Source organism: Lacerta agilis, chromosome 6 (assembly GCF_009819535.1).
Source record: "Lacerta agilis isolate rLacAgi1 chromosome 6, rLacAgi1.pri, whole genome shotgun sequence".
Taxonomy (NCBI): domain Eukaryota; kingdom Metazoa; phylum Chordata; class Lepidosauria; order Squamata; family Lacertidae; genus Lacerta; species Lacerta agilis.
In genome coordinates this window covers 24,745,294-24,772,736 of record NC_046317.1, presented here as the reverse complement: position 1 = coordinate 24,772,736, position 27,443 = coordinate 24,745,294, and the positions used below count along the sequence as shown (strand labels likewise).

Here is a 27,443-nt window from a genome sequence, read left to right as displayed (position 1 = left end):
CAGCAGCAACAGCAAAATAGCAAGTTGAAAATTGTGGTGGATTTGGTCATTGCTTTGTTCTTCTGGGAAAAAAAGTTTTGTCATTTTATAAGCTGGAATTTTGTGCCAAAAGGAGAATCATGAACTGGTTGTTATGTATGGATTGTGACTAAATTTATAATTGCTCAACACTGAAACATATCAGCAGCCAAACACAGGATAATGGTTTCTTAAGAACTGGGATGTTGCCAGAATGATGAAACTGACCTATTACCTTGAAGAGGAAATGTTTTGATAAATTTTATGCTAAATTTATCCTTTACTGGAAGAGCAGAGGCAGTACATTTTTAAAAATTTCTGAGCATTGTAATGTTTTTAAACTTAAATTTAGGTTACATTTTTTCTGATTAATTTTTTTATGAATTGTGCTATTACCTGTTTCCTGATTATATATATATATATATATATATATAGAGAGAGAGAGAGAGAGAGAGTTGCATATTAAAGTCAACTAAGATAACCTCATTATATTATCACTATAGAGGAACAAGAAAAATAAGTATGGCTTGTGCAAAGGGAGGTCCTGTCTATTCTAGAGTTTAGCACGTGGATAAAGACTTAGCATGTGGATAATGGCAATGTAGACGACTTATAATTCCCAAAAGCTTCTCTCCACCCCACCCCACCCCCCAGGTCATGGGATAAGAGAAGGGCTGGTTTTAGGTTTGATGAGGTCCTAAGCTACTGAAGGTAATGGGGCCCTTTATATGTCCAGCTGTCTTTTTTCAACAAACTGTTGCTGTTTTTTTGTGTTGAATATACAGTATGCTATATGGCAAGTTGTGGACCTAATAGGTATCTAAAGCCATTTGCACATGTTGCCATGCCACCAGTCCATGCAGCATGTAGGCACCCTATATATAGAAATGAGCAAACCAGTGATATTTTAGGGAGCAGGCTAGCAGTCGGGGGTCCATTACTTACATCATAGGAGCCAACACAACACAAAACACTGTTGCTGCATGTAGGTTTTATTTGTTTTTTATCTTGTATTTTGGAAATGTACATCCAGGCAGCCCTGTTTAGGGAAGCTTTTAATGTGTGATATTTTTGTATTTGATTTTTGTTGGAAGCCGCCCAGAGTGGCTGGGGAAATCCAGCCAGATGGGCGGGGTACAAATAATAAATATTGTTGTTGTTAATTATCCAGTGGGTTTTTTCCCTTTAAATTTCTTGGGGGCCCCACAAGTGAGGGGGGCCCTAAGCTATAGCTTGTTTAGCTTATACAGTACGTAAATCCGGCACTGTTGCAAGTCCGTTTGGGGACACGCGCTTTTTTGAACTGAGAGCATCAGCTGTGAGGTCGGAGCGGAGTTTGACGTGCCGGGGTGGAAACCCTGCTATGTGACACCGGCTCCCCGAGGGCAGGGAGGGAGAAGCGTGCGACTGGACTGCCTTGTGTGGGAACCATAGCGAGAGAGCGCGAGCACCGAGTCGCCTCCCTTTCCAGGCGAGAAGTCTTCCGCTCCTTTCTCAGAACGCGCCCCGCCCCCGCCCGCCCCCGGGCTAGTCACGTGCTGCGAGCGGCCGCCAAGCAGCGCCGCTTTTTACGACAGGGTGACAGCCAAAGGGTGCGACGACGACGACGAGGAGGAGGAGGAGGGGGAGCGGCGGTGGAGGCGCAGGAGGGAGGAGAAGGAGGAGGAACCACCACCACCCTCTGGAGGGGTGTGTGGGAGGGTCGGGAACGGGAGGGCGGCGCGCGCACGGGCGGGAGCGAGCGCGAGACGCCCGTCCGTCCGTCCCGACGCGAAACGACACCCACCCCCTGTCCCCGTCCCTCCCCGTCCCCTCATGGGAATGTGAGGAGAGGGGGTTGACGCCCCCCCCTCAACCCTCGCCTCCGCCCCTGCTGCCGCCGCCGCCGCCTGAGTCGCGAGCGAGCGAGCGCCCCCCTCGGCCCAGACCCGCCTTCCCACCGGCGGCGGCGCCCAGGTGCGGAGTCCAGAGCCAGCGCACAGCAATGGCGTCCAACGCGGCCGAGAGGGAGATTTTCCTCACAGACCTGCAGCAGGTAAAAGAGAGAAAGTGGTGGTGGTGGTGGCGGCGGCGGCGGCCGACACTCTTTCCGTCGTCCCTTCCTTCCTTCTCTCCTCACGGCCAGGAAAAGCTCTTCTTCCTTCCTTGCCGCCCTTTCCTCTCCCCCCCCCCATCTCCTTTCAGCCTGGGGCCTCCTGGCCGCGGAGGTGGAGCCGCCCCCCTCCAGGCCTCCTTCCTCGGCGAGGCACACTCTGCCTCCCCGTGTCATAATCTCCTTTGCTGCTGGAGCCGCTTCTCTCTCTGGGTTCAGGCCACCTTGAGGTGGGTGGACCCCAGGAGTTTTCCTTTCCCCTTTTCTCCATCCCCTGCACACACGCCTTCCTTTTCCCGGTTTCTTTAACTTAAAGTAAAACTTGTCGTGTGTAAAGCACACACACCTCCTCTTCTTTCTTTAAAGCTCTTTCCTTCGTCAGCTTTTTAAGCTGGAGGGGTGTGTGTGAAGGAATCTTCTAACAGGAATTGCGAGTTAACTGTGCACTGGGAACAGCCCCTTTCTCCCCTTGCTGGTGCCCACAGTTGTGTTTCTTTCTCTTTCTGACACACACACTCTCCCACTTTGTGCTTACTGGTAGAGAGTGGGGAACCACTATCTAGTAACTGGGCAGTGGGAGAAAATATGAGCAGGTTTGCTTGCTTCCTTATGTACCTTCCATAGCTTCCTGACTAATCCTGTATAGAGTTGGGGTGCATTTCCTGGTTTTGTATAGGACTGGCTTGTTCATCACAGTGAATGAACCTCTCAACCTTTATTCTCCACAAAATTAGTTTCTGCAGATCTCTCTTGAATACAAGATGACAGCTCTCCCACATTTATAGGACCTTGGCATACGTTATCCATTTAATGGTAAATTTTGGTACGTTGTACACTCCTTGTATGTTGGAGTTATATTACTTACAAGTTCTATAAACTAGCAGCATGTATCCAATATTTCACATCCATGGTCAATTGGGAAATGAACGGCTCACCAGAAATTCTGTTACTGCCTAAGTGTTTATATGAAAAAGTACTGTAACATAATTGGTATAGTTGTAGATGTATCCAAATATTTGCCACTAACTGTCAAACTGAATGTACAATGGGTGGATGTCATGTGTTCTTCCATTCCTAAATATGCTGTAGAGTGTGAAAGTGACTGGAGGGCAAGGCCTAGCCTGAAAAGTACTGTATAGTGTAATCACTGCCACAGGCTGTGAAAGAAACATTGTGGACTATTTTAAACTAGCGTGGAAAACTGTTGATACAGTAGCAGCATCACCTATATTTATTTTAGAAGATTTATAACTTGCCTCTTGGCTCCAAGAGGCTTCACAGTAGCTTTACAATATAATTGAAAAAACACCTCTGATAAAACAGCAGTAATATCACAATAAGTGAGAGTTGAGCAGCAGTAAACCAACTGTAGCAGCAGCCTGCACAGTTAGAAGGGCATTCTGCAACCATAGAATCATAAGCACTTGATACTTCTATTGAGAAGGTCCTGTGTCCCTACCAACCATGCCTCTGAAGGCAAAGGAATATGAAGCTAGTCCTCTATTTACCATTATGAAAGGTGAAAGGGTGCATGAGGAAGGATGCAATCCTCAACTATTCTGACCGTTTAGGACTTTATTGGTAATCACCAGCACCTGAAATTGTAAAGGTTTGCAGTTGTACGCCAGTTGCAACTGTTAACACCAGGAAATTCTTTCCAGTAGCACCTTAGAGACCAACTGAGTTTGTTCTTGGTATGAGCTTTCGTGTGCATGCACACTTCTTCAGATACCACTGTTAACACCAGGGTTATATGTTCCATGAAGCAGGTTTCAGCCAGCATTCTGGCTGCTGCATTTTGTGCTAGCTGAAGTTTCCCAACACTTTTTAAATGAAACCCAATGTAGAGCATGTTACAATAAATTCATCCTAGAAGTAACCAAAGCATGTGCAACAGTGGCCAGACCTGCCTTTTTCCAGGAAAAGGCATGGCTGATGCATTTACCCAAGCTTTGCAACAGCATTCCTGGTCACAGTAGTAACCTAAGTATCCTAGAGCAAATTTAGGTCAAGGAGAACCCCCAGGATACGAACCTGGAATACAGGTTCTGTTCAGACTAGGTGGTACCCCGAGGCTTGGAATAGCTTCTCTATTAATTAGCAGCACCCTGTCTTTGCCAGGCTTAGCTTCAATTTATGTACCTGTACAGTTGTACCTCGGGTTACGTACTTAATTGGTTCCAGGTTGCTGTATATAACCCGAAACGTACGTAACCCGAACAACGCGTTTTGCGCATGCGCAATGTGCACAGAACGCTTCTGCGCATGCGCGGAGGGTTACACTTCCGGGTTACGGGAGTACGTAACCCGAAACGTACGTAACCCGAGGTACGACTGTACTCACATCTGATCCATAACTGCTCAAGCAATGTTTAACAACTTCTGCAGCCTCCCTGGCATTTGATGAAAAGGATAGTGCTTGGGTTCATCTGTATATTGGCAGCATCTAGTCCAAATCCCTAAACGTCTCTCCAGCAGTTTCATTTTCATGTAAATGTTGAACAGCATGAGGACAAAATATAATGCTGGGGCATCCTAGAAGCCAAAGGCCAAGAAGGCATGCAGAAATCTCAACACTGTTTTCTAGGACCTGCCCTACCAATAAGACCTTAAATCTTTGCGAAACTGCTTCCAAGCCCTAAGGTAAAGGTAAAGGGACCCCTAACCATTAGGATTGTGGGAACCAGTATTTTCCAAAAATGTCTATAGATTTGTAACACTCTCCCTTGGCCAGTAAAGCGAGATGAGCGCCGCAACCTGAGATTCGTTTGCGACTGGACCTAATGGTCAGGAGTCCCTTTACCTTTACCTTTACACCTTTCCTAAGAATGGTAGGTAGGCTAGTAATTATCCAAAGATGTCGGGTCGAAGAAATGTTTTTTCAGCAGTGGCAGAACTGATGGCATATCTCTCTCTCTCTCTCTCTCTCTCTCTCTCTCTCTCTCTCTTAAAGAAGCATTCACTACCTCTGCCAGCCATTTAGATGGTTCCCTTTGGTCAAGAGGGCATGTAGTCAGTCTCAAACCTCCAAGCAACCTGTCCACATGCTCAGGCAGAAGCAACTCAAACATATTCATCAATTGGAAAGCAGATACTGTGGATACATCCATAGTTTCTGTTCCTGAAGATGTGCAGATGTAATGGGCAGGTGTGAATGATTTCATCTGCAAAGTGTTGTGCAGATTTGTCACAGTAGGCCACTGAGGGGCTACCAAGGGTTCTTCTTTGAGGACTTGGATTTAACAGGCTCTTCACCACTTGGAACAGCTCTGCTGGATGACACTGTACTGATGAGTTGCGGTGGAAAAGTAAAATTTTGTGAGTGATCATGTCAACTGCTCAGGTCATTTCCCCATTCCATATCTATGACATGATAGTCAGTCATGTTAGCTAGAAACTACCCAAGAGCAGTCAGGAATTAATTTGGATCCATCAGTCTCCATGGGCAGACCATCCTGATAGTTTTACAGAAGGTATGAAACAATCTACAAGAGGTAGTGAACTCCTTTGTTATGGACAGTTACCTCAAAGCCTCCCAGCAGCAGTGTGTCCAGTCCAGCAGTGTGTGCATGTAGATAGGCCCATAGTTGTCATGGAGGCCATGAATTCCTGACCACCACAGATGAGGGTGCATAGTACTTGTGGTTTAATGGTCTTGATAATATTAAATCCCCCCTCTCCAATGCCATTGGCTATTACTTCCAAGAGTTAAAGTGCATGTTGATACCAGCCTCATGACAGACTTTTTGTATTGCTTTCATAGTTTTGTCTTCTTTTTTTGTTTTTCCTATGGAAAAAGTCAAAATATTTTCTGCCAATTTTCTTGATAACACATGGTGTTGCAAAAAGAAGCATACTGTGTATTTTACACATTCTGTTTCCAGAATTTGCTAGTGTACAGAAGGTAGAAAGAGAAAGGAAGCAGCAAAAAGCCAAGAGCGGGATCGAAAAAATTCATACATATGGTCACACAAGCTCCTAAAAATATGATAGCAGCTCCCAGGATTTTAAAATAGTTTTCCATAACTGATTGAGAGAGACGTGACTTTGTAGTGACATGGGTGCTGCTGTTAAAGCAAATCCAGCTGAGGTGTCCAATGTGACATTTGTTATTTCCATATGATGTGAATTAATGATTGCATGCCCTCTGGACCCCTGCCCTTTTTGACTGGTTAAAGCCAGCTGGTGTGACTGGGTAGATGAGGAAGTGCTAGCTGCTCTTAAAGAGTTGGTGATGTGACTGCACCTTTAAAAACCCACCCTGTGCCCAATGGTGTGTAAGAACTACCAGCCAGTTACCAATGCCCCATTCTAGGAGAAGGTGGTAGAGAGGGTGGTGGCAGAGCAACTGCAAGTGTTCCTGTATGACACTGATTATCTGGCTCCACTTTAATCTGGGTTTAGTCCTGGTTTCAGTGCTGAATCGGCTTTCATTGCTCTAATGGATGACCGGTATCGGGACAGGAGGAGTGCATCCCTGTTACAATTACTCTCTCAGCAAATTTTGATACCATTGACCATGGTATCTTCCTAGATGCAGGATGGGTATTGGAGTCCCAGAGTAGCATCGGGGGAGTACTCTTTGACTTCCTGGCACCAGTGCTATGTGGTTCTGCAGGGTATTGTTTTGTTTCCAGTGCTATTTAACATCTATATCAGGCATAGGCAAACTCCAGCCCTCCAGATGTTTGGGACTACAATTCCCACCATCCCTAGCTAACAGGACCAGTGGTCAGGGATGATGGGAATTGTAGTCCCAAACATCTGGAGAGCCAGAGTTTGCCTATGCCTGATCTATATGAAGCCACTGGGAGTGGTCATTAGGAGTTTTGGAGCGAAGTGCCATCGGTATGCTGATTACACCCAGCTGTACATCTCCATAGCATCTGAATTTGGAGAGGCTGTGCAATCTATGGACTAGTTTCTGTTCTGGATGAGGTTGCTTAGGGAAATGTAGCTGGGGGGGGGGCGTTACTCCTGGAAATGTCTTTGTCATTAGGCCAAAGTGATCTTAGTGGCTAGAAGTGCTTTTTACCTGCTTTGTCTGGTACAGCAGTTACATCTGTACCTGGACCAAGATAACTTGGGCACTGTAGTCCACACATTGCTAACCTCAAAACTGGATGTCTGAAGAACACTTTTCCAGCTGAGATTCAGCAAGCATCCTCCCTTTGGGCTTTCAGGAGTCTCTTGAAGACTTTTTTATGCTGACAAGATTTCTGATTTTTTTCCTGAATTGACTCTGTTTTTAAAAGGAACTTTGCTCTTTAAAAATTTAGCACCAATCATGAAGATAAGAAAAATTGTATACCTCTTTACAAGTAGTAAAAAGTTTAGAGAGAACTAGCACTATTCATGCTCAGCTGAGAACTGGTGGACAAGAAAATGGATCTATTATTCCTTTGGGAGACTCTCACTATCATGACAATTTTATAATTGTGAGCAGAGGTCACTGATTGCACCCTTCAGTTTACTGTAATACTAATACAAATTTGTCAAAATAGGATGGAAGTCCACATTGTACGGGTCCTGATTTAGTGATTTTATGTCTTTTGTTTAATGCCAGCATTTGATTAAGTCACAAATGATGGTTAACTTTTCAAAGTGGGTATTATTCAGAAAGCATATTTACAATAGTGGGAATATGCATCACAGCAGATGTAATGCAACCTGTATTCCTTAACAACAGATAGGAGATTGGGAGCACCCTGTGGACTTAAACATTTCTCCCTCATATATTTACCCGCTTGTGCAGGCATTCATCATTCTCTAGCCATTTTAGACATAGCTGTGATTATGACTATACCATCATTTTGCTAATCAAAGTTGGTGCCAACCACAATTTGCACCCATGGTTATAAATATCCAGCTCCTAAGGTGGAGTGGAGAAGCCAAGGTGTATTCGCTGTGTGCTGGCTGTATGCTCTGGGCACCTGGCTAGCATAGAGTCAAAGCAAGCTTCAAAACTCTTCCCTGTGTCCATTTAGAGCAGGGTAGAAGTTTGCTGTGGTTTGTCTCCCATTCACCTCCAGTCCCAGCTCCAAGTTTGGAGCTCCAGAGAGGAGATTGGGTTTATCTTTGACTTTGAGCTATGTTGTGTGAGGTCTGGGCAAGACCCCACCCATTATGGGAAGAGCATGGTTCTTGCAACCACAAATGTTTGGGTTGGCCAAAGGATGCCAAAATTTGTGGACCCCTTGAGCCAGGCAATATTGCTGCAGCAATATTAATAACTTTAATCTTATTTCCTGAGCACCTGGTTTACAAACCTAAGAGCAGGAAGTCTCAGAGACTTTATCCTGGTTAGAGGAAACATGGCTGCATAGCAGCATAAAGGCCAATCTGAGTGGATCTGTCCCAGGTGAAAGGAAAGCTCAATATAGAGGAGGAAGAGTTGGACGTTTGAACTTAGACATTCACCTATGACTGGCTATGGCTGACAGTCTTGATATCAGGAAATACATAAGAAAAATATAATTACTGTTACTTCATATCGCATTCCCTGTGAGGGGCAAATAATGTTATGTTTGTGTGCTGGTTGAATTATATTAAATAGAATGAAAACGTTGTAGAGGCCTATGTGTTGAGCCAGTATGTTACTTTGATCTCTTAATACCAACACTTGAGTATTTGGTAGTAATGACTATGTGGCAACTAAACCCTGGTCAGCTGAGATGAGCAGGACTTGCATAATCATGATATTTGCTACATGTAGGAGTGTAAAATGGGTGGACAAATCTCAGGCGCATTATCTTCCTTAGACTGTTTAAACATGATGTTGATGTCAAGCAATTTGAGATTGAAAATACAGTAAAGCCCTTAGAACTCTGGACAAGATTTAGATAGTGGCAGCAGCTGTAGGTTACCTGCTTCTACTTTGTCTAACATAATTTGTTCTTCCAAAATTAGTTCTTGTGCTGCATTCATTGTCATTTCTGAAGTTTCCCTGAGATTGAGTGGATACCTTGTTTGGTGTTGCGGCATGGCTTTTTTTCTTACGAATGTGATTAAAAAGTTCTACACATACCAAGTTGTATCATGCGTTTTTCAATTGGGACAGTATTCAGTTCAAGAATAAAAATACTACTTTAGAGCACGGTTTGGGAGCCTCAAGCCTGAATCAAATGCAGCTGTACAGGCCTATCTCACTGCTCCTTGGGATTCTCCCAGCTCATGCCTCTTCACTAGGCCACACCTCTTACCAGCCCTGTTCTGAGGCCTCTGAAGAGCTTTTGCCCAGATGTAGGTATAGAAACCTTGGGCATTTGTGTGGCTAGAATGTGGCTACTGTACAAAAGAAAGAGTTTCATCCATTGTTCCACCCACTGTTTCCCCTGGCCCCACCTTCCACACACTGGGAATGCAGTCTCTGAAAGGTTTTCCATAATGGAATGTAGCCTTTCTACTGAAAGGATGCCCCAGCCCTGCATTAGAGTGTATTACAGCTTTTTTGTGGATTACTATGTCTAGATTACATGTTTTTTGTTTTTTTGTTTCTATTGGTTGATTTGATATGGTTGTATTTTATAAGTTTGAAATTAAATAAAGCTATTTTTAAACTAAAAAAAGAGTGTATTACAGTTTTGAGAGAACATGCAGTTGCAGTTGCTCTGCACGCACTTGGTCCAACCAACAATGGTTGTTGTTGTTGTTGTTATTTTATTTGTACTCTGCCCATCTGGCTGGGTCCTCCCAGCCACTCTGGGCGGCTTCCAACAAATATTAAATACATTAATATTAAATACATTGTTGACCCATAGGCAGCTTCCCCACCTCCCCTTCTCTTCTACTTTCTCCATCATGCCAGAATACTCTTGGGATTTATTAAACTAAGCTTTCCTGTTGTATCCAAACTGCTAAACTGTGAAAACAAAATAAAATAAAAAATTCCTTCCACTAGCACCTTAGAGACCAACTAAGTTTGTTCTTGGTATGAGCTTTCGCGTGCATGCACACTTCTTCAGATACCAAGAACAAACTTAGTTGGTCTCTAAGGTGCTAGTGGAAGGAATTTTTTATTTTATTTTGTTTTGACTATGGCAGACCAACACGGCTACCTACCTGTAACTGCTAAACTGTGGTTTGATCTCAGTCTAAAAGCTGAAAGTCTGAGATTAAACCATAGTTTCCTGATTCAGATGAAAATGGAACCTCTGGTTTAATAAATCGTGAAAATACTGAATTGCAAAATGGAGAGAGTGTCTGAAATCATTATGTTTGAACTAGCCCTGAAACTGGATTCAGTATTTCATGTTTGATTATAAGTGACTCATAGGTCTGAAAATATTGAAGATGCGGGTGGCGTTGTGGGTTAAACCACAGAGCCTAGGGCTTGCCGATCAGAAGGTCGGCGGTTTGAATCCCCACGACAGGGTGAGCGCCCGTTGCTCGGTCCCAGCTCCTGCCCACCTAGCAGTTCGAAAGCACGTCAAAAGTGCAAGTAGATAAATAGGTACCACTCCGGCAGGAAGGTAAACCGCATTTCCGTGCGCTGCTCTGGTTCACCAGAAGCGGCTTTGTCATGCTGGCCACATGACCCAGAAGCTGTACGCCGGCTCCATCGGCCAGTAAAGCGAGATGAGCGCCGCAACCCCAGAGTCGGACACGACTGGACCTAATGGTCAGGGGTCCCTTTACCTTTACCTTTACTGATCTAACACTATATCACAGTGGAAACAATGGAGAGTACTCTTTTATTCCTTAAAAAAGGCAACAGAAATCATGAGAGAGACGATAGGTCACCCCACCTGAAAGGAAGTTAAACGTTGAAGTTTTTTTTTAATGAATTACTTCTGACAGTTAACATAAACACAGCAAGATGAATGTGAGTCAAACTGAAAAGCAAAAAATGAACATTAGGCACATTATAGAAGGGCTGGAGAGAGCACAGTCCACACATATTTGATTTAGTCCCTTGCACAACTAATTTTATTTCATGTGAAGCAATTTATAGAATAAACTGATATTTTAAAAACTTACATTGACTTCTGGATATGTTCTAAAGTTAGAAGCATCCCTGGAAAAGTAAAAGAAGTGTAAGTCAAATATGCCTGACTACTGCTGCAGCATTCTTGAACTGCTGCCCATGTAGAGCTCTGTAATCTCCTTTAATGGAGACGTGTTTTCTTTGATAGCAAAGTTTGTTTGTTTGGTGGGGTGAATTTTAGCCCTCAGATGATTCTCCTTTGGTGATTCTCCTTTCCAATTTTATTATTTTGGAAATTTGCAGCGGTTGGAAAAATTATATTAGCTTTACTCATCTTCTGATCTTAATGCTAGGATTTAATCTACTGAATTCATTTCTGATGCTGAATATTTTAAATCAAGAATAAGTTGCTATGCTATTTTAAGCCCAAAGATTGTGAATGAGCACTAATATGGAAAGTTTCTCAGGAAGCATTTACTGTATGGATTCCGGAAGGCCTCATTAGGGAAGTAAATAAATAATTTTCTATGATTGGTCAATATTTTCTGGCAGGTACTGTCAATCTTCTGAAAGCCAAATTAGGTTACCACCTTTTAATAGCTCTCATTAATTGGATCTCTGAATTGGAAAGCACTCTATACAGCTATCTGTAATAGAACTCTTAGGCTGCAATCTTATATATCAGGTTGGAAACATTTTTCAGGCAAAGCAGAGTCCACATTGCCTCATGGTCAACTTTCTTGTCAACCTATCAGGCAGGCAGAAGAAAAAGTGGGTAGAACAGTAGATCTCATCCTTTCTCCATTCAGGCAAGCAAGAGGCATTATCTCAGAAGAAGGACACATTCCAGTCAGTGGCGGAGCTTCATGCTCTGGCACTAAGGGGCGGAGAGCAGGCGAGGTGGGTCTGGCGCGTGTCCGGAGGGCGTGGCATGCCACCCACAGGGGCGTGGTGGGCATCCTGGGGGTGTGGCACGCTGCTGGGGGCATAGCAAAAAGCAATCAAATTAGATCTAGTTAGGGCCTTTGAGGAACATCCTTAGGGTTGGTAGAAAACCCACAGACATTGGCCAGAAGTTCTCCACCCTTGCTTTAGTGTGGTGTAGTGGTTAAGAGCGGTAGACTCGTTATCTGGGGAACCGGGTTCGCGTCTCCACTCCTCCACATGCAGCTGCTGGGTGACCTTGGGCTAGTCACACTTCTCTGAAGTCTCTCAGCCCCACTCACCTCACAGAGTGTTTGTTGTGGGGGAGGAAGGGAAAGGAGAATGTTAGCCGCTTTGAGACTCCTTCGGGTAGTGAAAAGCGGGATATCAAATCCAAACTCTTCTTCTTCTTCTTCTTCTTATACAAAAATTAAATCAATAGTTTTTATATGTATTGATTATTTTGTATCTTTTGATTACTCCCATGAAGATCTGTTAGCCTTTAAAACACAATTTGTGTTTAATCTACAGAAGAATTGTTAATGCAATTCTCTGCTAGTTGGGTGATAGAGTCAAAGACTGCCTTCCATTGCCAACATGCAATCAGGAGGACACTTCATGGCTCCCAAGTGTGCATAGGCACATTAGATATCTGCCCCGCACCTGACTCCCCATGTCATGTCAGTTGTGAGGCTTGTGGGTGTGGTTTAGGAAAAACTACCTTTCCAAGCCAATCTGACAGGCCGGAGGTTGTAGAGGATAGAAGATGTAAGTAGTCCCTAGTAAAAACCAGCTAGAACTTTAAGGTGAAATAAATCAGATAAGCAAAATAAGAGTTGTTTGGTCTAGTGGAGTGAGTGTGTGAACCATTTAAGAATGGGAAAAAAGGAAATTCTGCTAATAAATTTCAGAAAGGTTTTGGGTAGGTTGCGGTTAATAAAAACAAAAAAATGCTTTTGAGACCTTGTGATGCAACGACTTAGGCGAATGAAACCAGTTGTGGGTTGTCCAGTGTTGAAATGGATCTCACATTTTTTTAAAGTAATGACAATCTACAAGAGGCCCAAACAGCACCAGTTTTGATTCAGGAAGTAAGTAGGGCAACTACTGAGATACTACCAAATTGACCACTTGTTAACAAAGCAGAAATGAAATGCCTTACTAAGAAGCAAAGTCTTATTATTTGAAAGTATGCTACTAGTCCACCAGAAATGGTGTATGTTGAGCTCTCATCTGCCTTTGACCTCATTGAATGATTATTGAAAAATCTGGCAATTACTTGAGTGGATAACTGCTGTTTCCTATGCAGTACTCTAATACTGATGTTAATATTCAAACTGGACTCATGGGCTCTCAGATTCAGTATTTACAAGGTTTGACGTCACTATGTAATACAGTTGTACCCTGGTTCGTGAACACCTTACGAGTCGAACGTTTTGCCTCCTGAATGCCGCAAACCCGGAAGTGAGTGTTCCAGTTTGCAAACGTTCTTTGGAACCTGAACGGCTAATGTGGCTTCTGCAGCTTCTGATTGGCTGCAGGACCAATCAGCCGTGTCTTGGTTTCCAAACATTTTGGAAGTTGAATGGACTTCTGCAACGGATTCCATTCACCTTCCAAAGTACTACTGTATGTTGTTTATTTATTAAATTTGTATATTGTCCTTCATTTGAGGATCACAGGACAGTTTACAATTAAAATACAGAGCATAGTAACAAACAAAGAAATACCCATCAAGTAATGTGAAGGAGTCGGACGCGGGTGGTGCTGTGGTCTAAACCACAGAGCCTAGGACTCAGAATGTCAGCGGTTCGAATCCCTGTGACGGGGTGAGCTCCCGTTGCTCGGTCCCAGCTCCTGCCCACATAACAGTTCGAAAGCACTTCAAAGTGCAAGTAGATAAATACCGGCAGGAAGGTAAATGGTGTTTCCATGTGCTGCTCTAGTTCGTCAGAAGCAGCTTAGTCATGCTGGCCACATGACCCGGAAGCTGTCTGCGGACAAACGGCCTATAGAGGAGATGAGTGTACAACCCCAGAGTCATCTGTGACTGGACCTAATAGTCAGGGGTACCTTTACCTTTACTTTTAATGGGAAGGAGAGAAAGAAGCCTAATTTTTAAGTTTTAAGCTGTGCACAGGACAGGTCTCTCTCAGGCAATGCCTACAAAAACAAAAGCAAAACAAAAAACCTTGGGCTCTGTGCCCCTATTCCCAGCTGACAAGCAGGGCTTTAAATCTTGTTTTAGCTGTGATCACCTGTTTCCTGCTGGGAACAGGTGTGCTCAGTCAAGGCAGAATTGAACCTTGCCCTCCAGCTGATGTCACGGGCCAGAGATTCCCCACCCGTTGTACATAAAGGATGCAGTGCAGGAGTTCTGTTCTCCATACCTACGCACGCCCACAATTGGTAATCAAGAATTTCCAGCGCTTCTTACACAGGTGGCATGGCTCATTTCCTTTCCCCAAGGAGGTATGAGAAGATTACCTTCCAAATCTGGAGCTTCTTGCAAGCAGAAATATGGTGCTTGCCCAAGGATGGTCATATAATTGATCAGTGTTGTTCATTTTCATTTCATAATTTTCTGGAAGATCAATCAGATGATTTCAACATTAGATTGTTGCTGGCCAAGACAAGTTTGTTATCTACAGCAAGTTTGTTAGCAGCAAGAAAGTTACTCACCTACTTTTTTGACCCTAAAGAGGGTTGAGAGCCAGGCTGCCATGAGAATTTTAAAATGATATGAGGAACTATTAAATTCTGGCAATTTGTATTCCTGAATATGTTTAACTTACTCTTGAAGTGTCTTGTCTTTGTGTGTTGCATTCTAATGTGTAGTAGCTGAAAACAATTTTTAAAAATCATATTGATTTGGAGGCAAGCAATGATGTTATGTCTATCCCTTCTTTGACTTGCACAAAGTGTGGGCACATATACAGTGGTACCTCTGGTTACGAACGGGATCCGTTTTGGAGCCCCATCCGTAACCCGTGACGTGTGCAACCTGAAGCGCCGCGTATGCGCGATGCAATTCGGCACTTTTGCGCATGCGCGACGCGGCAAACCCGGGAGTAACCCATTCCATTACTTCCGGGTCACTACGGTGCGTATCCTGAATGTACACATCCTGAAGCGTTTGTAACTAGAGGTTTGACTGTACCTGGTCTGGTCTGCTAACACTCCCCCATAATGTTTGCCATCTTTTACAATCCTGATACTAAGGTATCTGCTCAAGTGCTAAACTGCTGGAGCTCTCTTTATTTCTACTTTTATCTGGTACCTGTATGTAGTGGTATAAATATCAGTCTGAGTCATGCAAACTTGCTTAACTAGCCATACCACTATTGTAAATAATACTTGCCCCATATATACATTTGCTGATTCACTTGTGCACTGGGATTTTCCTGTTACAAGATGATGTCTGTATATGACATAAAAGATGATAAGAGATCTGCATAAGCATTGACCCTTACTTCAAAATTATTTGCCTTGTCTTTGGTCATTTTTGGACATTGGAGATCCCTGTGAATTAGAAATTTAAGCACTGATAAATATTTCAGTTGCATGTAGTCTACTGGTATATGCTGGAATGATTCCTCACTTTTTCATGTTTATCCCTCTCATGTTGTAGCTGGTCATGAATCAAGGGATGTGGCCCAGTGTAAATGTAGTGCTTAACCATGGCAAAGTGCAATGTAAATGAGCTTGCTCAAGCATTGGGCTCATGTAGTCCTCCCTGTTTTCCTCAGGCGTGCACTAAAGGAGGAGGTTGAATATACCTTCTTCTGAATTTAAACTACGTGAAGTTTGTGATTACAGTAGACAAATTGTGATTAGTTTAAAGTGTAATTTATTAATATAACTATGATCCAGTCATATTTGGACTGGACCCATTGGGTCTACTTTGTAGGCATGATGAAAACTAAAGGTGACCAAATGGTTGGGTTGAAATTGTTCAGTTTCCCATTTTGCAAAGCTTCCTGAACAAGAGCAATTCAGAAGTGAATCCCAGATTGAGGATTCTGACAGTATTGGGTAAATAGAAACCAATGTAGAATCCTTTCAGTAAGGATCTACAGAAAACTTAAATTTCTGAGGTTTCTTTTCCTTTCATTCCCCTGCCAGCTCTAGCACCGGGGTAGGTGGCAGTATTACCACGGTTCATTCCAAGGTGCATATAGGTCTTGTAAGCCTATGTTGACACTGCAGCATGGGATGATGGCAATGTTGAAAAACCTGATAATTTCTAAATCAGCTAGTCCAAAAATCTTATTCCCTCTCTCTGTGGCAAATTCTAATCTACTTTTGTACCAAAGGAATCAATACCTTTATTTAAAATCAATATAATCAAGACCTTTCTTAAAATCATACCGCATGTGGTAGAAAACATTCCGTACTGCAAGGATCTTGTAAGATGAAAATATCCCCTTTGAGGGATATTTGCAAAAAGAAGTGCAACATAGTTTTCTGATTTACCAAGATTCAGTCAGTGTTTAAGAGATTTGCAAACAGCACTCTACAGATAGGTTTACTGAAAGGTTGTGTTTGTTTATCAGTCTTTGGAATATGAAAAATCAAGATAAGGAATACAGTATCTTCATTGTATCAATTATTTTCATTGATAGAAGTTGCTTTTGTAAATTTCAATTATAAATTATGGATGGCAGCTAACAGGGTCATCTCACTTATACAATGGGACTTTTCCTACCCCTTCCACAGCTCTGATGTGTCCTCTTAACCTCTGGAGTGTTGTGGTATCCTCTGGAGCAGATTTTAGTAGTGCGGAGAGAGAGCTTCAAGGGGATAAGAAGTGGTGAAAGTCCTGAAGTAACTTTGGATATAAATATGATTTTATGTTACGATGTTTATATTCTTGCAATTTCATAAGAATAACATTTTAAGCATCTAAAAATGAACATTGCAAGAAAGCATCTAAAGAAAGACTCCACAGAAAATAATATGGCTACCTTCCACAAGAGAGATGCTTGTGGAAATTCAGTGTGATTGCCCGAGTGTACTGGAAATTTTGACTTGTTTTCCAACAAGAGGCTCTCTCCCATCAACTTTTGTCAGTTTTGAAAGTAGTTTTCAATGTGGTGGGCAAAGGGATAACACTTCTTCAAGACACGTAAATCTAAAGCCCATCTGAATGTATGGACTTAGTCATGTAGTGCTCTTATCCCTAAAGCTCTAGGTTCTGTAGTAAGGTAACTGCTTACACAGTCAGAATTCTGCAAATGTAAGCATATGTGGATAGCTTTTATAACTTACAGTATTTGTCTGAATTTGAAATTTTCACGGTTCCCATTTTGCACAGTGGATGTCATAAAGCATATCGTTTCTCTGCTAGACTGTTCCCTGCAATGAATAAATTGGATAAACAGTGCAGATAGAATAGTTATCAAAGCAGTCACTCTGCTGCATTCTGTAGGATCAATTTAGGACTGCAGGGTTTATGTAGTCTTGCTAGCAGGTGGAAAATTTGAGATTCTCATTTTAAATGAAGGTTGGTTCAATTTAGTGCTGCAGTTTTGGAATCCTGATGCTTTCAATTCCATGGTAGTCTTTCTTCATCCTAGGAAGTACCACAGACTTTGATCTCGCTTCTCCTGTTCATTTTGCACTGTATATAAGCTAACACATTCTGCTTGTAAATGACTCATGTATGTGGTTCGGGGCAGGGGGGGTGTGATAGAGGATCTTGTGCTTGCAGATATCTTCCAACACTTCTTATAAGAGAGGTATAAAATATTTGGAAGGGCAAAAGAATACTAGATCTCTAGCAGATTGCTAAATGTTTAGCTTTACTTTCTGAATATATGCAGCACGGTTTCTTCTGAATTTAATAGTCATTTCAGACAATAGTATAAAATCCTACCTGAACAAAGATAAATAAAGGGATAAGTAAAATGTGATGGATATTAGAAGATGCCATCTGAACAGCCAAACCATTCAAACAATTATGGCCATTGCTCTGTATCTTGAGGCAACTGTACTTTGCAAATGATGGAGCATCTTGCTGCTCGAGTTTGGGGACAGGAGGGAGAAGAGGAAGATGATGCCCAACCAAGAGGTTTAAGGACCACAGCTAGTCTATCTGGCTCTCATGTCACTGTAGCAGTGCAAGAACGAATGTGATGTCCACCTCTCTGCAGAAAGCAGAGTTAAGATTGGCACTGCAGTCAAGATAAGTCACTAGAGTGAACAGTCACATAACATTCAGAAGCAGTTATAAACCACTTTGCTTTTACATTTGGAAGCTCAAGTCACTGTTTGGGTTCTGTGGTCAGAATAACGGATGTGAGATTACTGCTAGGGTAATCTTTTCTATATTTACTTACAGTTGCCTTTTGAACCTTGAGAATTTTATGGCTCTTGCTATATATAGTACTGCACCAAACATTCATGTTCTGTATGTTAACCAACTGTGTTGCTTTAGAAGTGACATGGGGAATAAATATAATGTTGCATTCTTGCAGCTTTCTCCAGGGTAGGTCACCATGAGAACTCTAGGCTTGTAATGGATTGTGTAAGTCTTAGGTTGACTAATTATATCAGACTTCTAGCATTTTTTGTGCAGAATGAAAAATAATAGTTGGTATTCTTTGAGAACATTGTTGGATACCTGAAACCTATGGAGACAGATAACTTTTTTTTAAGTAAATGAGACAATATATTATATTGCCAAAATATATCACCAAAATTGGCTGTTTGTGACTTCCTACATTATCTATAAACTATACTGAGGAAAGGAGGGAACATCTATGGGTGAAATTCGTTGGTTATTTGGTGAAGAGGAGAAATTTCTCTCAAACATAGTTTAATTTGAGTAATTTTTCACCAAACAAAGACATTTAGAATAAGCATTCTGAATATTACATATACTTGTATTATTTGCTACTGAACCACTCAATCATTTGGTAACACTGTGCTAGTTAATACTATGATTGTTATGCAGGACATACAGTTAGCACGTGTTTAATCTTTGAAATACTACATTAATTTGCCTGAATATATTCAGGGTCCCCCCCTCCCCAAGTTTGTTCATCTTGGATTTTATATTAAGAAAAACATTTTTATTCTAACAAACTTTTTTTAATTTAGAAATTTTTAAAAATGATATAGAAAGAAGTTGCGGTATAAGTAATTGAGATATTAAGAACATTTTTTAAATTCCACCTACCACATTTTTCACACCATAAAGCGCACCTGACCATAAGGCTCACCTAGTTTTCAGAGCAGGAAAACAAGAAAAAAAATATATTCTGAATCACAGCCTCCTCGGGAGGAGAGCAATCCCCAAAGAGGCTTGGGAGGGAAGCTGGCAGGGTGCAGCTTCAATCCTAAGCCTCTGCAGGGATCACTCTCCTCCCGCGGAGGCTTAGGAGGCTTTCCTTCTCCCCACTTTTTTCTCCCCCTCCCCAAGCTGCATAGGTCCCTTTTCCAGCCTCCTCCTCTCCATCCCTCTCACCCAAACTCCTCAGGCAACGCCTGCAATTTCTCCCCTTCACTACTGCCTCTCCCCCCCCCCCTAAAAGAGCAGACCTGGGCTCCAGGGGACAGAGGAGGCTGCTGGCAGAGCAGCGTGGCTCCGCCCCCCATCCCCCAAAGAGCATCCCAGGAGCCTTCCCTGGGCTTCAGGGAACAGAGGAGACTGCTGGCAGAGCAGCGTGGCTCCACCCCCCCCACCCCCAAAGAGCAGCCCAGGAGTACGGGGCAACGGCGCACAGCCTGCCCACTGCTGTTAAACCTTCCTGGGGCTTCAGGGGAAAGGGGAGGCTGCCGGCAACCCAGGAGGGCAGGGCAACGGCGCCTGCCCCACTCCGGCAATTTGGCTCCAGGGACCACACATTTGCTCCATAAGACGCACAGACATTTCCCCTTACTTTTTGGGAGGAAAAAAGTGTGTCTTATGGAGCGAAAAATATGGAACTTTATTGACTGGGCTCCTATACATTTCATTGCCCCCACTCCCCTGCGCCCAAATATTTGGAAATATGAGATCTCTTTTAACCCTCCTGTCATGATGAAATGTGTATTACTAATTTATAATAGCCAGCATTCAGAATGTGACAAGCCTTCAAAGATTGGATTGGCTACTCCTCTCCAAATGAAATGTGCACAAACACTTTCCTAGTAATTGATGCATGTAGTTGCTTTATAGGTTTTGCAGTGTAAGACCTAGGATAGTACAAGATTGCATGTGATCATCTTTATCTAATAAGACTCTCGTATTTACTAACAGTATGACTTTATTTATATTTACTTAACTGGGATTTGGACTCTAGCTTTTTGTGTAATAGCTGATTGTGTATGTATGACGCATTTCTACAGGAAAACACTTATTAAATGCCTAGGTTCTATGCATGTAGCACCTGAAAAGATTGCAGCATTAATCTAAGGACTTGTTTACACATTTAGTAATACTGGACTAACACCTCAGCACTTTTCAAACCTAATTTGTGCTCTGTGTTGAGAGAGTGGTTGAAGCAAGTTGAAATAAGGAAGGAGTCTTTGGAAAAATAGGGGACTCTTACTCATTTTCTGTCATCCTAGTGATAATGTGATTATGCCATTTCTGATATACATATATGGGGTGCCTGCAAAAAAACCCCACAATTAATAGTTAAATGTCTCAGGGTGGTGAAGGCATATGATTATATTATAGCATGGTGACTAAAATACCTTGTTTTTTTGATGGGATAACCAGAGACAAACCTCATACATACATGCCTCACAGATTCAGTTCTGTGAAAATAATGCTTTTTAATCTTTCTGTTTCATCATGGGACATATCTGCTAAATATGCACAAATACATCATTGTTACTTGGATTAATAATTGTCCAAATTCGCCTTTGAAACAGTGAAATCTACAAGTATAAGGTGGCAATCTTGTGCATACTTATGTGGGAGGATGTCTCTTTGAACTCAGTGAGACATCTGAGACATGCCTAGGATTGCTGTGTTAGACTATTAGTTTTCAAGAATATCTGAACAGAGTCTGAATGTTTTGCAAATCCAGTGGAACTTAAATTTGACTTCTGTTAAAAATAGGTACATGAAAGGTGTTGTGAAACTTAAACCTGTTACTTTTAAGTGTTGTCAGTCAACATATAACACTGTCATTGCCCCTGTAGTGCATTTTCAAACAAGTGGTTAGTAAAAGGCCTCTTAAAATTAATTTTACAGAGTATTGTGGGCAAAGTCGTTAATTAACTCTTGTGCTTTTTATTCTTCCTGTAGGGAGATGTGCGAAATATTCTTGTCTCTGAGAGCGTGAGCATTGGACAAAAAGTGGACTATTCGGACACGATGGTACAGCAGAAGTTGGATGAAGTAAAGGACCAAATAAAACGGGAAATAAGGAAGGAACTTAAAATTAAAGAAGGAGCAGAAAACCTCAGGAAGGTCACTACAGATAAAAAAAACCTGGCTTATGTAGACAATATTTTGAAAAAATCAAACAAGAAACTAGAAGAATTGCATCATAAATTACAGGAATTAAATGCTCATATTGTTGTAACAGAACCTGAAGATGTTACAGGTAAGCGAGTGGTGTTTTTTTAAATGGAGGTACTTAAAATCATCCTCAACATTTAACCTATAAGAGTTAGCAGTTAATTTTGTGATGCCATCCTTCACATACTTTTGGTCTGCTTTTTAAATAGTGAGAGTTATATCAGAATTCACAAAGTTCTACCTACAGATACATGCGCGTAAAGAGCAGCCACCCCCACTTTTGTTTAACGTAGGAAAGCAGCATTAGGAATCTCAGTCCATTGCTCATAATTATATTGCTTCTGCATCTTATTCCTCTAAGATGTTGCATAGTAATATGGAAATGAAGTAATTTGTAGCCGCAAATCATAGAAAATACGCTTCTTGTGACACTGCTCAGACTGTGAAATTCCAGTGAAACATTAGGTGAAACAAGAAAGGAAAATTCCTCTTGTGCTAATTCCAGTTTTCTTCTACACCTTAGTCAGTGAAAAGGAGTGCTTGGATTGAACTTCAGAGAGCCAGTATGGCGTAATGGTTAGAGTGTTGAACTAGGACCTGGGAGAGCGGGGTTTGAATCCCTACTCAGCCATGAAGCTCACTGGGTAACCTTGGGCCAGTTACCATCTCTTAGCCTATCCTACTTCACAGGGTTGTTGTGAGGATGAAATGGGGAGAAGGAGAACCATGTACACCACCTTGAGATCCTTTCACGGGAAGATACTGCTCGTGTTCCTTCTAGCCACTCATTTTACAGGTGTTTTGAACAAAATCAAGCAGAGATTAATGGGTCTAAGTACAGTGTCTCTCAGGGACATAAAGTCTCATTAAAGAACAATGTGTTTTTGCATAGACTGAAAGCTCGGCTTTGTAGCTTTCCTATTTTGTGCAGATGCAGCAGGGGGAAAGGCAAGGTATAAATAAATTTCTCCTCCTCCTCCTCATGGCCATGAGGGGGTTAGTTCTTACTCCCTGCTTTCATTGCCGTATTCTTTATCATCCCTGGTTCTCCATTGTACTTGGGCAGAGCACCTAGTGATACCTAGGTTTCTGGCTTGTACATGCTCCCCAATTTTGTTTTAGGACCTGCTCTCTTGGGAGCATAAGAAGGTATCCCCAGGACAATGACAGTGAGGCTACTTGGTGCTTCCTCAATCCCAGCAGCTGTGTTGTCAGCTGGGTGTCTTGGGCATGGAACCTCTCCATTCCTTGCTTCAGCAGAGATGAGAGGATGGCTGTCTGTTTCCCAGGCAACCAGGTCATCCCACTTCACCCCATCCACCTCTGTAGGCTCTGTTTCCTTTGTGTCCAAGCCAGCTCTTTGTTCACAACATAATGATCTAGGGACAGTTCTGCCATCACCTTTTAAGAATGCTGCTGTTTTCTTCAGGTACAAACACTGCCATCAGCTAATGGCAGTTATTATGTTTAGTTAGTGAACTCACAATCAACCCAGTGGCAGGTCTTTGGCCATTTGAGGGTTTTCTCTTGGTTGGTACACACATGAAGACTACTATCAAGTCTGCCATTCAGTAGACCTGGTTAGGATTGCAACCCAAATGTCCCCTTCAAGCCATACAGATTACTAACATATATATCTTTATATTGGTAATTACTGAGATGCATTTATAAGGAAGGACTTTGGGAAACTATTGTTCTTTTGGAGAGTGCTAGGTGAGAAAATCTACAAACCTGTTATATTTTGGTTTCTCAACTGTAACAATAACAATTTGAGAAGCTAATGTTTATATCATTTGCCAACTTTGTAGCACTTTGAATCATAGCATTAGGCTTCTGTCTTTAAATGAGCACTCCTGTTAAAAGTGCTATAGAGAATGTAGTATTTGCTGTAACTAATTCATTTTGTTAGTAAGCTGCTGAATATAATCCATATCTGAAATGCTTGTCAAAGCATATAGTCATGTTTGAAGAGTTTTACCTTGGTTACAATCCTGTCCTAATTTTCTAGGAACCTATTTCAGCAGCTATTTGAAGAGGAAGATTAGAGGAAGGATTGGCATTTAAGTCTCAGTCATGAGGTAGTTTGCTCAAAAGTGGCAGTATTGAATCAGCCATTAGGTTCAACAAGTTTTCTGTGGAGATTGAAATTCAACAACATGAAATAAATGTTCTTTCCATGTTAGCATTGCCCAAGACTTTTTAGTCAGCTCTCTGTTTTATGTAAATTTGGACTATTCTGTTGGACAGAGAAAGTGTTTTTCATATATTGTAAGTGTATATTTCTGAAAAGAACAGTTGAATAACACAAAGTACAATAAATAGTGTGGTTGTAACCAGATATCTGGTCATTCTTTGTTGGAACCTATGTTGTTGTTGTTTAGTTCTATGTCCAATATCAAACACATGCAGACATGTTTTCCAAGAAATATTTGTATTTCTTTCATGCTTCTGAGAATCAGTGGAGAAAATATACTGGTAGCAGTAGCGTGCATCCGAGAGAACAAAGTGCTTCATATTTTGTGTTTTATTTATCTCTGGATATTTGCTTGATGCGTGTCTGTGTGCACATGTATGCGTACAGTGAGAAATGGAAAGGAATAACTGGAGAGGATGTTAAAGAACAAATTTTTGGGGAAGGAATGGTAAAAGGAGGTATAGCAAATGTGAGATCAAAACAACATGGGCTAATGGATTGTATCTAAGTCATACTCTGTGTACCTCATTGAAATGAATGGATGTATGGTAATGACAAAGTCCATTCATTTCAGTGGGACTTAGAGACATCAATGTTTGGGAAATAGTTCTCTGTTTCACTCTGAATTTAAAGTGGTAAAGCTGAGGAAAAGTGAGCCAAGAGAATAGTTTCAAAACACTTTTTCCCTGGCCACAGCATTCCTTCTATGTTGATAGTATCTCTAGATGTGTGGAAGCTTTTTCAAGGTGCTCCCTGTAGTGGACATAATGATGGACACAGTTTTTGTTGGAATGGGAAACTAGTTAATGTTCAGTAAATACATAATCAGTAAACATAAGATTAAGCAAATTGTCACTGGCACCAAAATTATTGTAAAGCAACTAGACAGTTTGTTGATGCAATCCATGGATGGTTTTATAACTATAAAAGCCACAGTTAGTTCTGCTTTTTGATTACTTTATAGTAATCCCTGTGGTAGTTACTACTAATAAAAAAAAGTTTTTTAATTAGACATTCAGGCTCGCTCATGTCAACCATTCATTCCTTTTCATCAACAGTCACTTAAACAATACAGGCACTACTTTTTTTCTTGGATAGCTCTGGAGTTCTTGGCATAAGAAATGAATTACTTAAGCGTTAGGCACTGTAACCTACGGTACAACAAATAGTAACTTGTGCTTACCCATTGTAAGTATGTAGAACATAAAGGAGATTAACTGAATCAACATCCTGTAAAGAGAGAGGGGGAGAGGATTGGATACACAAATAGAAGGGATATTTTTGTTAATGGAAGTGTTTTGGATTCAGCAGGTGCTTTCATGGCCGGAAGTCTGGCAGGGCAGGAGGGGATGGGTAGTCATCATGCCAGTGGTTCTATAGTAGTGGTTCTACAGATTCCCGCAGCCCCCCAGAGCAGACGTTCTTGGGGATTTTCGATGGGAGAGTTTCATGAGCAGAATTCTGGAACTGAGCCATTATTTATTGCAGTTGACCTTATTCTCAGCTTTTACTGGAAATGCTTTTCCATTATATTTGAAATATATTTGTGAAATATACTATTTGATAAGATCTCTTAGAACTGTTATTAGTGAATGGTTTCATTTTGTCCAAGAACTTTTTTCTTAGATTATCAGTTCTCAGTTGGAGTGGAAAAGCTATATACCAGTCACCCAAGACAAGATAGGAAACATGATAGTTTGTGCCTCAGTGAGAAACCATCACCGCACTTTGACATGGACACCAGTTTGTGCAAAATACTGAAAGGTTATTACAATAGGAAGCATGGTAGATATCAGGTGTAATCTTTGGCAAAGATATAAAAGATTTCTTAATAGAAGTACTGTGTGCTTACTGAAATAATTTGGCTGACTGAAATAATTTTATATTAATCTTAATACTTTGACATTTTGCTATTTTAATCTAGCATAGATCCATTTAGAATAATTGTTGTTTGGCTTGATTATATGTAATACACAGATTGCCCCAGAACTCCAGATACACCGAACAGTGACCCTCGTTTTCCAACTAACAACAGGCTGATGGCCTTAAAAAAACAGTTGGATATAGAACTGAAAGTAAAACAAGGTGCAGAGAATATGATCCACATGTATTCAAATGGTTCATCAAAGGTAAGACTTAAGAAAAGCCAGTTAAATTTACCATCTTTCCAGTTTGCATGCAAATGGCAATTTTTTTCCCCCAGTTGAGGAAGCCACCCAGAGTGGCTGGGGAAACTCAGCCAGATGGGCAGGGTAGAAATATTTTATTATTATTATTATTATTATTATTATTATTATTATTATTATGGATCTTGGGTAAACCAGACAGTTTTAAAGAAATGCATACTTCTATAAAGAGTGCTGTGGTCATTTAGAAGTAATTCATGTTTGATCCCAATAGGCTATCATACGTGCATTACATTATTTGAAAAACAAAAAATGTTGGGGGAGTCTGCTACATTGTGAAAACCTGATATATCACTTATCTGATATGGGTAGTGTGACAAAATGCCTTGTAGGAAAATCCATCATATGCTGCATTAAAACGAAGTTTCTAAAGGCATTTTGTTGCCAAGCAAGGCATGAATCTTTTGTTCGCTGCTTGAGTACCTGCTTCTTTTGAGAAGATGTGCCAGCTGAACATCTTCTTGGATTATGGTGTAGCTTTTTATTTAAAAAAACAAAACCAGCCTTCGCCCATCCCATTCTTACACTTTGGAAGTGCTACATCTGTCCCAAGCCCAGGAATAGTGCTCATCAGCCCTAACTTGGAACCAGGATGTTGGCATGTGGGGAAAGAACAAAAGAAATGCAGATTACTATAAGTGATCTGAATGGATTGCAGAGACTGAGAGTTGGCAGTTTGAATTGCTTCCTGATGGCTCCCTGACCTTTTTGAAACTCAATTTGTAGCTTTCCAAGCACTGTTTCAGTTATACATGTTAAATTACACTGTTAATCTTACTACAGCACTTCTAACATGGAGGGAAGCTGTTTCTTCCAAGCTCCTTTCCATTACTTCGAATATTTAAAAGCGTTGTTTTCCCTTATAAGCTCTACCAGTATGTGTGTGGATAGTTTTGTCATATATTATTTGCAGAAACATCTTCCACATTCTCTACTGGCAAACAAATGCAAATGACATTATGGTGCAAGTCCTTAACTTTGGGGATCAGTGCTGATAACAATTTCAAGGGCTTGCAGAAATTCCAGTCATAAGTTTATACGGTCCACGTGACATTACAATCAGTACAGGCGCCCTTTGATGATAAGCAATGTGTTGCAGAGTACAGTAGTGCAACATTTTAGTTTTGCTTTCTGTGTGAACTTTGAATTGTTCCGCAGTACAGCAGTTCTGCATGTTGAAAGCTTCCACTCAAGTCTCTTGGGTTGCTGGGGTCTACTTTCCTATTAAAATTTATTTTTAATACTCTGCCATCTTCTGCAAGTGTCTGTGATAGGTTTAAATATATAGCAGGAAGAAATAAATTTAAAGAGGCAGTAATAGAGTATTTGATGCAAAGTTCTGACAAGTGGATAAAACATAAATTGAGGGGGGAATACAATGGAGGAGGGAAACAGCAAAACTATATGATTTCTGAATCGCCTTGAATTTGTAACAAAAAAAAAAAGACAACACAAGCTGCTGTTACTTGGGTGTCCCTCCAGAATTCATACTTTAAGAGCATCTTTATTTTCTTTTTAGGATAGAAAGCTTCTTGCGACAGCTCAACAGATGCTTCAGGACAGCAAGACAAAAATTGAAGTTATAAGGATGCAGATACTTCAGGCAGTCCAGACTAATGAATTGGCTTTTGATAATGGTGAAG

General features: G+C 41.4%; 1 protein-coding gene across 3 annotated transcripts in view; it reads left to right on the top strand.

Moving 5' to 3' along the window:
* The first annotated feature begins 1,778 nt into the window (after positions 1–1,778).
* The window catches only part of PKN2 (protein kinase N2), a 49,116-nt gene continuing 23,451 nt past the window's right edge, over positions 1,779–27,443 (top strand). For 2 of the 3 annotated variants that reach the window (XM_033151650.1, XM_033151651.1), the window contains exons 1-4: positions 1,780–2,053; positions 21,205–21,505; positions 25,592–25,743; positions 27,320–27,437. In XM_033151650.1, the coding sequence (XP_033007541.1) occupies positions 2,003–2,053; positions 21,205–21,505; positions 25,592–25,743; positions 27,320–27,437 (622 nt within the window). In that variant the 5' untranslated portion in view covers positions 1,780–2,002. Of the gene's footprint in view, positions 2,054–21,204; positions 21,506–25,591; positions 25,744–27,319; positions 27,438–27,443 lie in introns of all 3 variants that reach the window. The other variant, XM_033151652.1, reaches the window with a different exon arrangement.